This window comes from Salmo salar, chromosome ssa18 (assembly GCF_905237065.1).
Source record: "Salmo salar chromosome ssa18, Ssal_v3.1, whole genome shotgun sequence".
Lineage (NCBI taxonomy): Eukaryota > Metazoa > Chordata > Actinopteri > Salmoniformes > Salmonidae > Salmo > Salmo salar.
Window position 1 is genome coordinate 49,950,507 of NC_059459.1, and position 15,010 is coordinate 49,965,516.

The window sequence follows — 15,010 nt, forward strand, 5'->3', positions numbered from 1 at the left end:
CCAGTCTAACAGACGGACGAAGATACCACCACGTATCCAATTTACCACCAGAGACATTCTTCCGAGTACGGAAGGTCTGTTGGCCAACCCGGCCAGCATCTACGACCAATCTACCGAAGCGCAGCTCAGAGTAAATATTTATTGCATTTTCCTTTTCCAAATGGGCGGTAATTTAGAATGCATAAGATAATGTATTTACGATAGCATAGCTGCTGTTTCTGTGTTCCTAAATCTTCCCGCTCTTTCATTCAAGCCCAACCCCCTTTCCTTTGTGTAACCAGCTTTCATACAGGTTCCGTTCACCAGGGGTGAATTCTGTATGACATCATTGTATTCTGTGTATTTGTAATTCTGTGTGATTAGTTTAACCTGTTAGGGCTAGGGGGCAGCATTTGCACGTCTGGATAAAAAAAATGTACCCGATTTAATCTGGTTACTAATCCTACCCAGTAACTAGAATATGCATATACTTATTATATATGGATAGAAAACACTCTAAAGTTTCTAAAACTGTTTGAATGGTGTCTGTGAGTATAACAGAACTCATTTGGCAGGCAAAACCCTGAGACATTTTCTGACAGGAAGTGGATACCTGATGTGTTGTATTGACTTTAAACCTATCCCATTGAAAAACACAGGGGCTGAGGAATATTTTGGCACTTCCTATTGCTTCCACTAGATGTCACCAGCCTTTACAAAGTGTTTTGAGTCTTCTGGAGGGAGATCTGACCGAACAAGAGCCATGGAACGATGATGTCCCATTAGACACCTGGCGCGCGAGTTCATGTTGGGTACCCTCGTTCCAATACGTTATAAAAGAGTATGCATTCGTCCACCTTGAATATTATTCATGTTCTGGTTAAAAAAGGCCCTAATGATTTATGCTATACAACGTTTGACATGTTTGAACGAACGTAAATATATTTTTTCCCCTCGTTCATGACGAGAAGTCCGGCTGGCTTAGATCATGTGCTAACAAGACGGAGATTTTTGGACATAAATGATGAGCTTTTTTGAACAAAACTACATTCGTTATGGACCTGTGATACCTGGAAGTGACATCTGATGAAGAGAATCAAAGGTAATGGATTATTTACATAGTATTTTCGATTTTAGATCTCCCCAACATGACGTCTAGTCTGTATCGCAACGCGTATTTTTCTGGGCGCAGTGCTCAGATTATTGCAAAGTGTGATTTCCCAGTAAGGTTATTTTTAAATCTGGCAAGTTGATTGCGTTCAAGAGATGTAAATCTATAATTCTTTAAATGACAATATAATATTTTACCAATGTTTTCTAATTTTAATTATTTAATTTGTGACGCTGACTTGACTGCCGGTTATTGGAGGAAACGATTTCCTCAACATCAATGCCATAGTAAAACGCTGTTTTTGGATATAAATATGAACTTGATAGAACTAAAAATGCATGCATTGTCTAACATAATGTCCTAGGAGTGTCATCTGATGGAGATTGTAAAAGGTTAGTGCATCATTTTAGCTGGTTTTATGGTTTTGGTGACCCTGTCTTTGACTTGACAAAACATTACACACAACTCTTGTAAATGTACTGTCCTAACATACTCTAAATTAATGCTTTTGCCGTAAAATCTTTTTGAAATCGTAAAACGTGGTTAGATTAAGGAGATGTTTATCTTTCAAATGGTGTAAAATAGTTGTATGTTTGAAAAATTTGAATTTTGACATTTATTTGGATTCAAATTTGCCGCTCTTGAAATGCACCTGCTGTTGATGGAGTGCACCACGGGTGGCACGCTAGCGTCCCACCTAGCCCATAGAGGTTAAGTATTTAGTAAATAAATAATTAAACCCAATTTTGTATTGCTGATTCAACTTGTTAGCCAGGGTTCGTGAAGATAACCAAGAATTTACAACTTTCATTATGAGACTGAAAATAAGATAAGGGTTAATATTGACTGCTATCGATGTAAAATATTACTAAGTATTTTAAGAGTTTATTCGGAAGATAACAGCTCTATAAACGTTCTTCCGTGGTGCCCCGACTTTCTAGTTAATTACATTTACATGATTAGTTTAATCAGGTAATATTAATTACAGAGAAAGAATTTTATAGGTTAGCATGTCATATCACACAGGAAGCGGCGCAGGTCCTAATCCAAGCACTTGTCATCTCCCGTCTGGATTACTGCAACTCGCTGTTGGCTGGGCTCCCTGCCTGTACCATTAAACCCCTACAACTCATCCAGAACGCCGCAGCCCGTCTGGTGTTCAACCTTCCCAAGTTCTCTCACGTCACCCCGCTCCTCCGCTCTCTCCACTGGCTTCCAGTTGAAGCTCACATCCACTACAAGACCATGGTGATTGCCTACGAAGCTGTGAAGGGAACGGCACCTCCATACCTTCAGGCTCTGATCAGGCCCTACACCCAAACAAGGGCACTGCGTTCATCCACCTCTGGCCTGCTGGCCCCCCTACCTCTGAGGAAGCACAGTTCCCGCTCAGCCCAGTCAAAACTGTTCGCTGCTCTGGCACCCCAATGGTGGAACAAGCTCCCTCACGACGCCAGGACAGCGGAGTCAATCACCACCTTCCGGAGACACCTGAAACCCCACCTCTTTAAGGAATACCTAGGATAGGATAAAGTAATCCTTCTGACCCCCCCCTTAAAAGATTTAGATGCACTATTGTAAAGTGGTTGTTCCACTGGATATCATAAGGTGAATGCACCAATTTGTAAGTCGCTCTGGATAAGAGCGTCTGCTAAATGACTTAAATGTAAAAATGTAAATGTAAATATCACTTAATCCGGCATAGCCAAAGACACGACACCACTCTCTCTGGTAGTTTTCATGGCTGGGATAAGTTATTTTCGCCTCTGGCGCACAGCTTCTGAATAGACCTCATTGAGGAAGATGTTGGTTCCTCTAAAGTTCCTGGCTCTCTCCAGAGCAGCAATCTTGTCCTTGAACCTTAGGAACTTGAACACTATCGTCCTTGGTCTGTCACCTGAGCTGGTCACAGGTTGTCCAGTCCTGTGGTAGCCTCCAATTCAATATTCCTATGATCCATCTGCAGCTTTTCTGTGATAGTTTTTCTCACTTTCTCCTCAGACTCAGTCCAGTTCTCATGTGGAGACTCTGGTATGCCATCCACAACAATGTTATTACATCTGGATTGTCCCTCAAGAGTTAATGATGATTCAGACAGTGCTCCTGTCATCTCTTGTTTGTTGTCATCCTGCTGCAAGTCCCATTCAGGACATCCACCTCTCCCAGGGAGAACTGCAAGCTTTTCTTAAGGTCCTGGACCTCTCTGGTCAGATTGTCCATTCTTTTGTTTGTTGAATCCACCATTATTTGGACAAATCTCTTGAAACTATTTTCCTGTTGCTGTAACAACTGCTTGTAGACATACTTTTGTTGATTTAAAAGATTATGCCCCAGTGTTGGGAAAACAGTGTCCTCTCCATTAGCTTTGGTAGCAGCATAGGCTAACACTGGTACTCCATACAGTTCCAGCCAGGACAGGTTGCAGGGTATATGGAAAACAGCAACAAACAGAAGAGATTTACACAGCCACAAGCCCGAGACAATCCGCTGTCCCAGTCTCAAAGGTTACAGAGTTGCAGACTGTGTTCAAGCTGTCAAAGAAGCTATGCTAGCAGACCAAGCAGCTTCAGACTTGTTGTCAGATAGTAGAGGTCCCAGCAACTGAGGCCAACCATGCCACCGTGATCTTGGATGCTCCAAACAATTTAATGGAGCTCACGTCTACATTTTGGTCAATAGGTCTTCATCTGGGTTCTCTTTCATGGAGAAACCTACAGGTGATGAAGTTTTCCTTTTTATGAATCCTGTTTGGAACCATGAGTGTATATACCTATAGTAAATAATTAAATAAGAGCTAAGAATTGTCATAACAATCAACCATGTCACCAGGGTCAGCCGTGAGTGCTGTGAAATAAATGTAAAATGTTTAAATCAGTTAGGTAAATATACTGGTACCAGAGGGAAGGTGTAATAATGCCCTCTGTTACCCGATATCCTGTTATATTGGAGTATTGGTACATTTTACATTTTAGTCATTTAGCAGACACTTATCCAGAGCGACTTAGTATATTCATCTTAAGATAGCTAGGCGGGACAACTACATATCACAGTCATAGTAAGTACATTTTTCCTCAAAGTAGCTGTCAGCAAAGTCAGTGGGAAAAAAGGGAAAATGCAAGTGTTAGTTCACGAAAGGAAGGGATGGTGGTTGCGCTGGAATTATTTAGGATACTCTTTGAAGAGGTAGGATTTCAGATGTTTTCAGAAGATGGGCAGGAACCCTGCTGTCCTAGCTTCAGGGGGAAGCTAGTTCCACCATAGGGGTGGGAGGGCCAAGAGACTAGAAGTGGCAGAATGGAGTGCTCGGGTTGGGGTCCAGCTGAGCATAGCTTGAAGGTAGGGAAGGGCAGTTCCTCTTGCTGCTCCGTAGGCAAGTAACATGGTGTTGTAGTGGAGGCGAGCCAGTGGAGTGTGGGGTGACGTGAGAACTTGGGAAGGCTGAACACCAGGCGGGCTGCATCATTTTGGATAAGTTGCAGGGATTTGATGGCAAAAGCGGGGAGCCCAGCCAACAGCGAGTTGCAGTAGCCAAGACGGGAGATGACAAGTGCCTGGATTAGGACCTGCTCTCTATGGATGTTGTAGAGCATGAACCTGCAGGAGCGAGTAACTGCTTTGATGTTTGCAGAGAATGGCAGAGTGTTGTTCAGGGTCATGCCAAGGTTCTTTGTACTCTGGGAGGGGGACACAGTGGAATTGTCAACCTTGATGGAGAGGTCATGGAGTTTTATTTCACCTTTATTTAACCAGGTAGGCCAGTTGAGAACAAGTTCTCATAAAGCGACAAAAACACAGAGTTACACATTGGATAAACAAATGTACAGTCAATAACACAATAGAAAAATCTGTATACAGTGTGTGCAAATGAAGTAAGGAGGTAAGGCAATTGTCACGTCCTGACCAGTATAAGGGGTTATTTGTTATTGTAGTTTGGTCAGGACGTGGCAGGGGTGTGTTTGTTTTGTGTTGTCGGGGTTTTTGAGAAATGTTCTATGTTTTGTATTTCTATGTTCTATTTTCTAGTTTTTCTATTTCTATGTCTAGTTTATTGTTTTGACCTTCAATTGGAGGCAGCTGTTCCTCGCTGCCTCTAATTGAAGGTCCTATTTAGTATGGGTGTTTTTCATGTTTTTTTTTGTCGGTAGTTGTTTCCTGTTTTGTGTTCGTGCACCTGACAGGACTGTTTAGTGTCATTTGTTGTTTTTGTATACGTGTTTCTTTTGTTTTCCTTCTTTAATAAAATAAGAAGATGAGTTTACACGTTCCCGCTGCGTTTTGGTCCACTCACTACGACGGCCGTGACAGCAATAAATAGGCCATAGTGGAAAATAATTACAATTTAGCAATTTACACTGGAGCGATATATGTGCAGATGAGGATGTGCAAGTAGAAATACTGGTGTGCAAAAGAGCAGAAAAACAAAAACAAATATGGGGATGAGGTAGGTAGTTGGATGGGCTATTTACAGATGGGCTGTGTACAGCTGCAGTGATCGGTAAGCTGCTCTGACAGCTGACGCTTAAAGTTGGTAAGGGAGATAAATCTCCAACTTCAGTGATTTTTGCAATTCGTTCCAGTCATTGGCAGCAGAGAACTGGAATGAAAGGCGGCCAAAGTAGGTGTTGGCTTTGGGGATGACCAGGGAGTGATATATACCTGCTGGAGCATGTGTTACGGGTGGGTGTTGCTATGGTGACCAGTGAGCTGAGATAAGGCGGAGCTTGACCTAGCAAAGACTTATAGATGACCTGGAGCCAGTGGGTTTGGCGACGAATATGTAGCAAGGACCAGCCAACGAGAGCATACAGGTCACAATGGTGGGTAGTATATGGGGCAGGCCTTCCCCTGAGAGGAAGAGCAGCTCAGCAGCTCAGTCTTGTTGAGGTGGTGGGTCGACATCCAAGGTGGTGGGCCAACATCTGCCAGGCATGCAGAGAAGCGTGTCGCCACCTGGGTGTCAGAAGGGGGGGAGTAGTTGAGTGTTATCCACATAGCAATGATAGGAGAGACCATGTAAGGATATGATGAGCCGAGTGACTTGGTGTATAGAGAGAAGAGGGCCTAGAACTAAGCCCTGGTGGACACCAGTAGTGCAGACACAGATCCTCTCCATGTCACCTGGTAGGAGCGGCTTACCAGGTAGGATGTAATCCAATAGTGTGCAGAGCCTGAAACACCCAGCCCTGAGAGGGTGGAGAGCATGATCTGATGATTCACGGCAGCGGATAGATCTAGGAGGATGAGAACAGGAGAGAGAGAGTCAGCTTTGGCAGTGCGGAGAACCTTCGTGGCACAGAGAAGAGCATTCTCAGTTGACTGACCGTCTTGAAGCCTGACTGCTTAAGGTCAAGAAGATAATTCTGAGATAGCGAGAGAGTTGGTCAGAGACAACACGCTCAAGTGTTTGAAATCAAGAAAGAGATACTGATTTATCGTTTGACGTCAGAGGGGTTGAGTGTTGGTTTCTTGAGGAGGGGAGCTACTGTCCATTTTGAAGTCAGGGATGAGCTGATGAGAGAAGTAGGTCTCCAGAGATGGTTTGGAGAAGAGAGGAGGGGGTCAAGCTGGTCAGGGGGGGAGGGGCTCACTAGACGCAGGATTTTATCTGAAGAGAGGGGAGAAAGAGGTCAAGACATAAGGTAGTTCTGTGTGAGTGGGACCAGTTTATCTCAATAGGCTGAGTGAATGAGGAGTGGATGTCAACCTTCTTTTCAAAGTGGTTGACAAGTAATCTGCATAGATGGAGGGAGGAGAAGGTGGAATAGAGTTTCCTAGGGTTAGAGGGAGAAGCTTGAAATTTACAGGCAGAACAGTTGAAACTGGAGCAGCAGCACGGCCAGGTGGACTGGGGACAGCAAGGAGTCATCATGCCAGGTAGTCCTGAGGCATGGTCCTAGGGCTCAGGTCCTCCGAGAGAGAGAAAGAAAGAAAGAAAGAAAGAAAGAAAGAGAGAATTAGAGAGAGCATACTTAAATTCACACAGGACACCGGATAAGACAGGAGAAATACTCCAGATATAACAGACTGACCCTAGCCCCCCGACACATAAACTACTGCAGCATAAATACTGGAGGCTGAGACAGGTGGGGTCAGGAGACACTGTGGCCCCATCCGATGATTCCCCCGGACAGGGCCAAACAGGCAGGATATAATACCACCCACTTTGCCAAAGCACAGCCCCCACACCACTAGAGGGATATCTTCAACCACGAACTTACAAGTGTATTGCCTGCCTTGTGAGTGGGAGGAGACTGGGAAAGGTCAAACGAGGCAAGGAGGGAAAAGAAAGTGTTGGAAATAAATTAATCGAAGTGGAATGGAATTAATGGGACGGAGTCAAACATGTGGTTTGCATGTTTGTGTTTGATACAATTCCATTCCAGCCATTACAATGAGCCCATCCTCCTATAGCTCCTCCCACCAGCCTACTCGGATCTAAGGAGGGAGCTGAATTTTACCCCAGATACGATCTGGGACTGGCTGCCATAATTTCCCTTAACTCAACATTCCCACAGCCTTTGTGTGTTTAACACCGTCTGCTTTCTTTTCCAATAGGGTGAAATGGGAGAGCGAGGTGAAAAGGTAAAGACTTGATTTTAATTGTCAGACTTCATGTTCAACCCACCCCTCTATGCAAAATTATGTTTAGTTTCTTGAGGATATAAAATATATTATGTAATAATGTTATATGATCTTGTGTCAACAGTTTTGTATTATTGGTCTCAAGGGTTTTTAATCTTGCATGGATGTCAATTTGAGATCTGCACTAAAGTTCAAGTTGTGCATGGTTTAGGCAGGGCTGCCCAATCCTGGTCCTGGAGGGCCAAAACTCTTCTGTTTTTTCATTCTGCCTGCTAGTTAATTGCACTTCCTGGTGTCTCAGGTCTGAATTAGTCCCTGATTAGAAGGAGAGGATGAAAACCAGAAGTTAACACTTAGGATGGAAACCTGGGATCAGGATTGGCCAGCCCTGGTTTAGAGTAACAGTTAACTTAGTTTAGAGTAACAGTGAACTAAACCATCCTTTGTAGTTTAGTGTAACAGTTACTTTGATTTTCCATCTTTACACTGTAGCATTATATAAGTCATGAACAGGCGTAATAACTTGACATGGTCATGACTGCCATTAAGCTTACCTACCGTAGTTGACTGGATGTAAAGATAATCAGGATTCGTTTTAAACTGATCCATACAATTGGGTGGCAGGTAGCCTAGCAACCGAAAGGTCGCTGGTTTGAATAGCAGAGCAGATTAGGTTATGAATCTGTCGATGTACCCTTGAACAAGGCACTTAACCCTAATTGCTCCTGTAAGTCACTCTGAGTAAGAATGTCTACTAAATGACTAAAACATGTGTAATTGACCGCCTCGATTCAGTCTTATGTAGCAAAATTTGAAATTGTGTTTTTTACATTCGTTAAAAGTAGAGACAGAGCTAGAAAATTGTATATCATGCACTGCAGTTGAGGAACAATGGGAAAGTCATTCTGCTTTGAAAGTTGATAAACACTTTTGAGAAAATGTCCATTGAATGTTTTGGTTCACCTACTGGAGAGCTATTTTTTGTCTACACCCATTCATCATAATTCAGCCTTAGCCCCACCCATCTCTTTAAGGATTCATATGTGAGGCCATGTGCTAAACAGAGTGAGTAGCTAACCAAAGATTTCAAGACTAAAAGTGGTAAAGGTAGTAGCCTACAATAAGGACAAAAACGTATCTAGTCCTTGGCCTATATCGTAATCTGACTTTGGTGCAGGTCACGTTGTTCTTCACATTTTTGTCTCTGGTAAACACACACTATATCAAATTAAAATCTATGTTTATTTGTCACATGCACAGGATACAGAAGATGTAAACGGTACAGTGAAATGCTTACTTGCATAGTAGCAATATCAAAAACAGAAAGTGTCCACGTTTCTTTAAATACAATTTTAGAATTATTAGATGACGCTTACCTGACACACTTGTCTAAATTGATGGATCATGTGAAGGAAATGCTATAACCATCCCCCAGCCACATCTAGATAAGTGGATTGGTCACTATTGTCTAGACATGTACACATGTACATGAAATACAGGAGATGGCCATAATCACCCCCAGACACACTTGGCTAACTTGATGGGTCATGTAATCATCTGGCTAAGTGGAGTCTTTTGTTTAGACAAAAGCTAGCTAAACAATGAACCGGCACAATCCCAACTCATACTACTACCAATACAAACATTGTCATAGCTGTATTATTAATCTGCAGGTAGCTAAATAGCTAACCAACTAGGTTCAACGTTAGCTAGCTAACAGTAGGGTCTAACTAGCAAGGCAAATGGATTTTTGATTGAAATAATATTACTACACAGATTATACACGCAATGTTAGCTAGCGAGCCAGCAAGCTAATGTTTGCTAGCTAGCTAACAGTACATTTTAACTTGCAATGAAAACCACTTTCTGACTCTATAAAAAACATATAATATCTGAAAATGTAGCTAGACTCTTATCCATATATATGGATGAACGGCAGACTGGAACCATTTAACCCCATTTTGTTTGCAGCTACATCTTGTTTGCTAGTGTTGTGTCAAGTCACTCCAGTTCACACTGACCGCAGCTTGTGCTGAAAGTAGCCCATCACTTTTTCCAACTGATCTGTTGATAGCGGCGGCTAAATTCAGGGCATCAATGTTGTTGAGAAAAGTTACAAAACTTTTGTCGTTCTCGACGGCTAATGTTATTTCTTTCAAAAACGGCACGTACTGAGTAGCCCACGTTATAAGACAGAAGCATACTACATGGCAGACCAATCCAAACTCATCTCCTGGCATGTCCAGCCCATCCATTATTTCAGCCAATCATGGCTAGTGGGAAGGTTCCTGACTTTTTCTGTGGCTTAACCAACTAGGCTCGTAATTGTATTCGTATTTACAGATGGAATACAAGTTTTCTCATTAAAGCACATGAAATTTCACATTTTCCACAAGGCATTTCTGCAAAAAAAATAACATTTTGATAAAAGAAAATATGTTTACGTTCAAATGCTTCTCCTGATGTGCGACATACGTCTAGTTTCCTGAAACGAGTCACATTTTATAGAAAGGTTCCATTGAATCACTTTATATCTAACCGTTTTTAGAGGGCATGTCACAAATCCCTCCAAGTTTCCGGACATCAGCAGAGTCAATTATGTTGAGTCATAGGACCGAGCTTGTTGCAAGGCCTTGGTGGAACCTAATCAGCCAAGATTTGGAGGCTATGCAGTGGTGATGCTGGGCAAACAAAAGTCCCAGCTCCGCTCCTCCCAGTCTAATGATTTGATTTGCTATCATTGGCTGGGTGTGAGAGGGAGGTGAAAACTCTCCCCCTGTCCCCTGGGCCAGGGAGGTAGAGGGGATGTGGTTACTCGTCAGCTCATTGGCACCATCGCCCCAATCACAGAGAAGGCCTTATTTACTGTAGCATGCCCAAAGGGACGTGGCCTCTTCTCACTACCTCTCAGCGAAGTGATACCCTTAGGTCAGGGGCAATCTGTTCAATGCTCTTGAATTTGTCAACAGTTATGATGTTTCTCATGCTAGTCGAGACTATGGATGAGACTACAGAAGCCAAGATGTGAAATCAGCACCAATAGTGTGTTACTGAGCCTTGCATTGTGTCAACTGTCATTTGTTAACAGCTACTATGTACTAGAACATGTGTTCTAGTCTGAATAGCCACAATTATTCTATTTAATTTCCAATGTTATTATCTGTTTGTAAATTATGAATAAGCCATTTCAAGATACTTGGTAAATATAATTGCTTGTCTGCTGTTTTGCACACAGGGTGACATGGGAGAAGATGGGCAAAAAGGTGAAGTCGGGGAGAAGGTATGTAAATTCAACTTCACCTTCCTTTGTGTTTACTCCTGAAACCTGATAGAGAGAGAGCCTGGCTCTAGAAAGGAGCAACAGCTTAATGTGAAACAGTGGAAAGGAGCTGAGGTAGCTAGTGAAAGCAGAAGCTAAGAAAATAAGGCAGGCACCGTTAACACTTAACACTCTTTCTTTGCGTGTAAGTGGCCCTTATTGTTGCGCTTCGGTTATTCTACATTCCCTGGTTGGATGCTTTTTGAGTTAATATGGGACCCTTTAACATTAAGACAGCTCATCTAGTTATGCTCCATTCCAACAATAAGGGGCAGGTCTTTGTAGGACGCTTTGTCACATTTACACAAGTATACAGACCCTTTACTCAGTACTTTGTTGAAGCACCATTGGCAGCAATTACAGCCTTGAGTTTTCTTGGGTAAGACGCTGCAAGCATGGCACACCTGTATTTGGGGAGTTTCTCCGATTATTTTTGCAGATCCTCTCAAGCTCTGTCAGTTTAGATGGGGAGCGTTGCTGCACAGCTATTTTCAGGTCTCTCCAGAGATGTTAGATTGGGTTCAAGTCCGGGCTCTGGCTGGGCCACTGAAAGACATTCAGTGGATTGTCCCGAAGCCACTCCTGCGTTGTCTTGGCTGTGTGCTTTTTATTTTTTATTTTTTATTATTTAACCTTTATTTATACGGGTTTTTCTCAGAGACCTGGTCCAACAGCAGCAGGGGGAACAAAGTTTCAGACAAAACAACTTACATACACTAACACAACACTGAACAAAACTAAAGACACACATACAAAACAACAATTGCAAATTATGTAAAGCAATACTAATGTCATAACTAAAAAACAGCTGTCCTAAAGACAATTGCACTCTTCTATGATATTTGCATCAATCATGTGTTTGCTTCTTTATGTTTCTCTCTGGCTAGCACTTCAGAATTCCCATGGCCAAGAAGAATGTGTTCAAACATTAATTCGTTGCTTGTGCTGTTGGACTACTAAATTGTATCGTTATATGCACTTATCTATTTATCTATATTAACAGTGCAGTTGGGGCAGCGGTCAATTGTGAGTGAATGCAAAATCAAATCAAATCAAATTGCATTAGACACATACTTCATAAATAACAGGTCTAGACTAACAGTGAAATGCTTACTTACGGGCCCTTCCCAAAAATGCAGAGATAAATAAAATAGAGAAATAGTAGAAAAGTAAAACACGTAGTAATAAATACACCAGGAGTCACAATAACTTGGCCATTACCAAGATGATGTGCAGGAGTACGAGGTAATTGAGGTAGATATGTACATACAGTGCATTTGGAAAATATTGAGACCCCTTGACTTTTTCCACATTTTGTTAAGTTACAGCCTTATTTTAAAAATGGATTAAATGTTTTTTTTCCTCATCAATCTACACACAATACCCCACAATGACAAAGTAAGATTTTTAGAAATGTTTGCAAATTTATAAAAACATATTGTAAAAAATTATCACATTTACATAAGTATTCAGACCCTTAACTCAGTACTTTGTTGAAGCACCGTTGCAGCGATTACGGCCTTGAGTTGTTTGCTACAAGCATGGCACACCTGTATTTGAGGTGTATTTAACTCCACCAACGGGACTAGATCATCAAATTTTAAAATGTTCAGGAGAGAATTCTAGGACCACAGAGCTGAGTAACTAAAACTCTTTCTACCATGACCTGTTGTAATTCTTGGTACAGTTAAAAGCAAATGAGAATGGGACCGTAATTTATATTTATTTACTGACCTGATTAAAAAAGAACAGAGATAAAGTGGCATTTTATCCAGTATGGCCCTATAAATCAGTGTATACCAGTGTTTAAGTCTACGCAAGGTCAATGACGACCAGGCGCTGTAGAGATCACAATGATGTGTTAGACGTTTTTGATTGGTAATGAACCTGAGGGCTACATGACAGACTGAATCAAGTGCTCTCAGGGTAGTGGTTGAGGCCTGTATATATATATATATATATATATATATATATATATATATATATATATATATACTGCTCAAAAAAATAAAGGGAACACTTAAACAACACATTCTAGATCTGAATGAAAGAAATAATCTTATTAAATACTTTTTTCTTTACATAGTTGAATGTGCTGACAACAAAATCACACAAAAATAATCAATGGAAATCCAATTTATCAACCCATGGAGGTCTGGATTTGGAGTCACTCAAAATTAAAGTGGAAAACCACACTACAGGCTGATCCAACTTTGATGTAATGTCCTTAAAACAAGTCAAAATGAAGCTCAGTAGTGTGTGTGGCCTTCAAGTGCCTGTATGACCTCCCTACAACGCCTGGGCATGCTCCTGATGAGGTGGCAGATGGTCTCCTGAGGGATCTCCTCCCAGACCTGGACTAAAGCATCTGCCAACTCCTGGACAGTCTGTGGTGCAACGTGGCGTTGGTGGATGGAGCGAGACATGATGTCCCAGATGTGCTCAATTGGATTCAGGTCTGGGGAACGGGCGGGCCAGTCCATAGCATCAATGCCTTCCTCTTGCAGGAACTGCTGACACACTCCAGCCACATGAGGTCTAGCATTGTCTTGCATTAGGAGGAACCCAGGGCCAACCGCACCAGCATATGGTCTCACAAGGGGTCTGAGGATCTCATCTCGGTACCTAATGGCAGTCAGGCTACCTCTGGCGAGCACATGGAGGGCTGTGCGGCCCCCCAAAGAAATGCCACCCCACACCATGACTGACCCACCGCCAAACCGGTCAGGCTGGAGGATGTTGCAGGCAGCAGAACGTTCTCCACGGCGTCTCCAGACTCTGTCACGTCTGTCACGTGCTCAGTGTGAACCTGCTTTCATCTGTGAAGAGCACAGGGCGCCAGTGGCGAATTTGCCAATATTGGTGTTCTCTGGCAAATGCCAAACGTCCTGCACGGTGTTGGTCTGTAAGCACAACCCCCACCTCTGGACGTCGGGCCCTCATACCACCCTCATGGAGTCTGTTTCTGACCGTTTGAGCAGACACATGCACATTTGTGGCCTGCTGGAGGTCATTTTGCAGGGCTCTGGCAGTGCTCCTCCTGCTCCTCCTTGCACAAAGGCGGAGGTAGCGGTCCTGCTGCTGGGTTGTTGCCCTCCTACGGCCTCCTCCACGTCTCCTGATGTACTGGCCTGTCTCCTGGTAGCGCCTCCATGCTCTGGACACTACGCTGACAGACACAGCAAACCTTCTTGCCATAGCTCGCATTGATGTGCCATCCTGGATGAGCTGCACTACCTGAGCCACTTGTGTGGGTTGTAGACTCCTTCTCATGCTACCACTAGAGTGAAAGCACCGCCAGCATTCAAAACTGACCAAAACATCAGCCAGGAAGCATAGGAACTGAGAAGTGGTCTGTGGTCCCCTCCTATAGAACCACTCCTTTATTGGGGGTGTCTTGCTAATTGCCTATAATTTCCACCTGTTGTCTATTCCATTTGCACAACAGCATGTGAAATGTATTGTCAATCAGTGTTGCTTCCTAAGTGGACTGTTTGATTTCACAGAAGTGTGATTGACTTGGAGTTACATTGTGTTGTTTAAGTGTTCCCTTTATTTTTTTGAGCAGTGTAACTAAAATCTAAAACCGTCAGTAATGTACATCGTACCAGCTCCTTCCTGGCCTCCAGAGAAAAACAAGCCTTATGCCAGTAATAAAAACGTATTCTCACTTGAGCTTCCTTATCAAGTTTTCCACATTAACAGTGAAGCTCAGCTTGTCATCAACCCACACTCCCAAAAATGTGTACATTTTGATTTGCTCTATAGTATGTCCATCCAATATAGCAATGACATGATTAGTAAAATGCCTGGCATTTGAAAATACCATGCATTTTGTTTTACCCGAATTCAGAACCAGCTTCAAATCATACAGATTCTGTTGCATGGTGTTAAAAGCTCTTTGGGCATTTTCAAAAGCTAAAGATAAACTACTACCACTAGAATAAAGAATAGTACCATCTGCATAAAAATGAACATCCACTCTTTCAATATGATCCCCAATGTTGTTGATATACAAA

General features: G+C 42.6%; 1 protein-coding gene across 17 annotated transcripts in view; it reads left to right on the forward strand.

Moving 5' to 3' along the window:
- col25a1 (collagen type XXV alpha 1 chain) overlaps positions 1-15,010 on the forward strand; it is a 456,448-nt gene that overhangs the window by 356,865 nt on the left and 84,573 nt on the right. For all 17 annotated transcript variants that reach the window (XR_001322145.2, XR_006760436.1, XR_006760437.1 and 14 more), the window contains 2 exons: positions 7,646-7,672; positions 10,908-10,952. Coding sequence is in view for 13 of the 17 variants with exons in the window: in XM_045701252.1 (XP_045557208.1) it covers positions 7,646-7,672; positions 10,908-10,952 (72 nt within the window). In the remaining 4 variants the exon portion in view is untranslated. The remainder of the gene's footprint in view (positions 1-7,645; positions 7,673-10,907; positions 10,953-15,010) is intronic.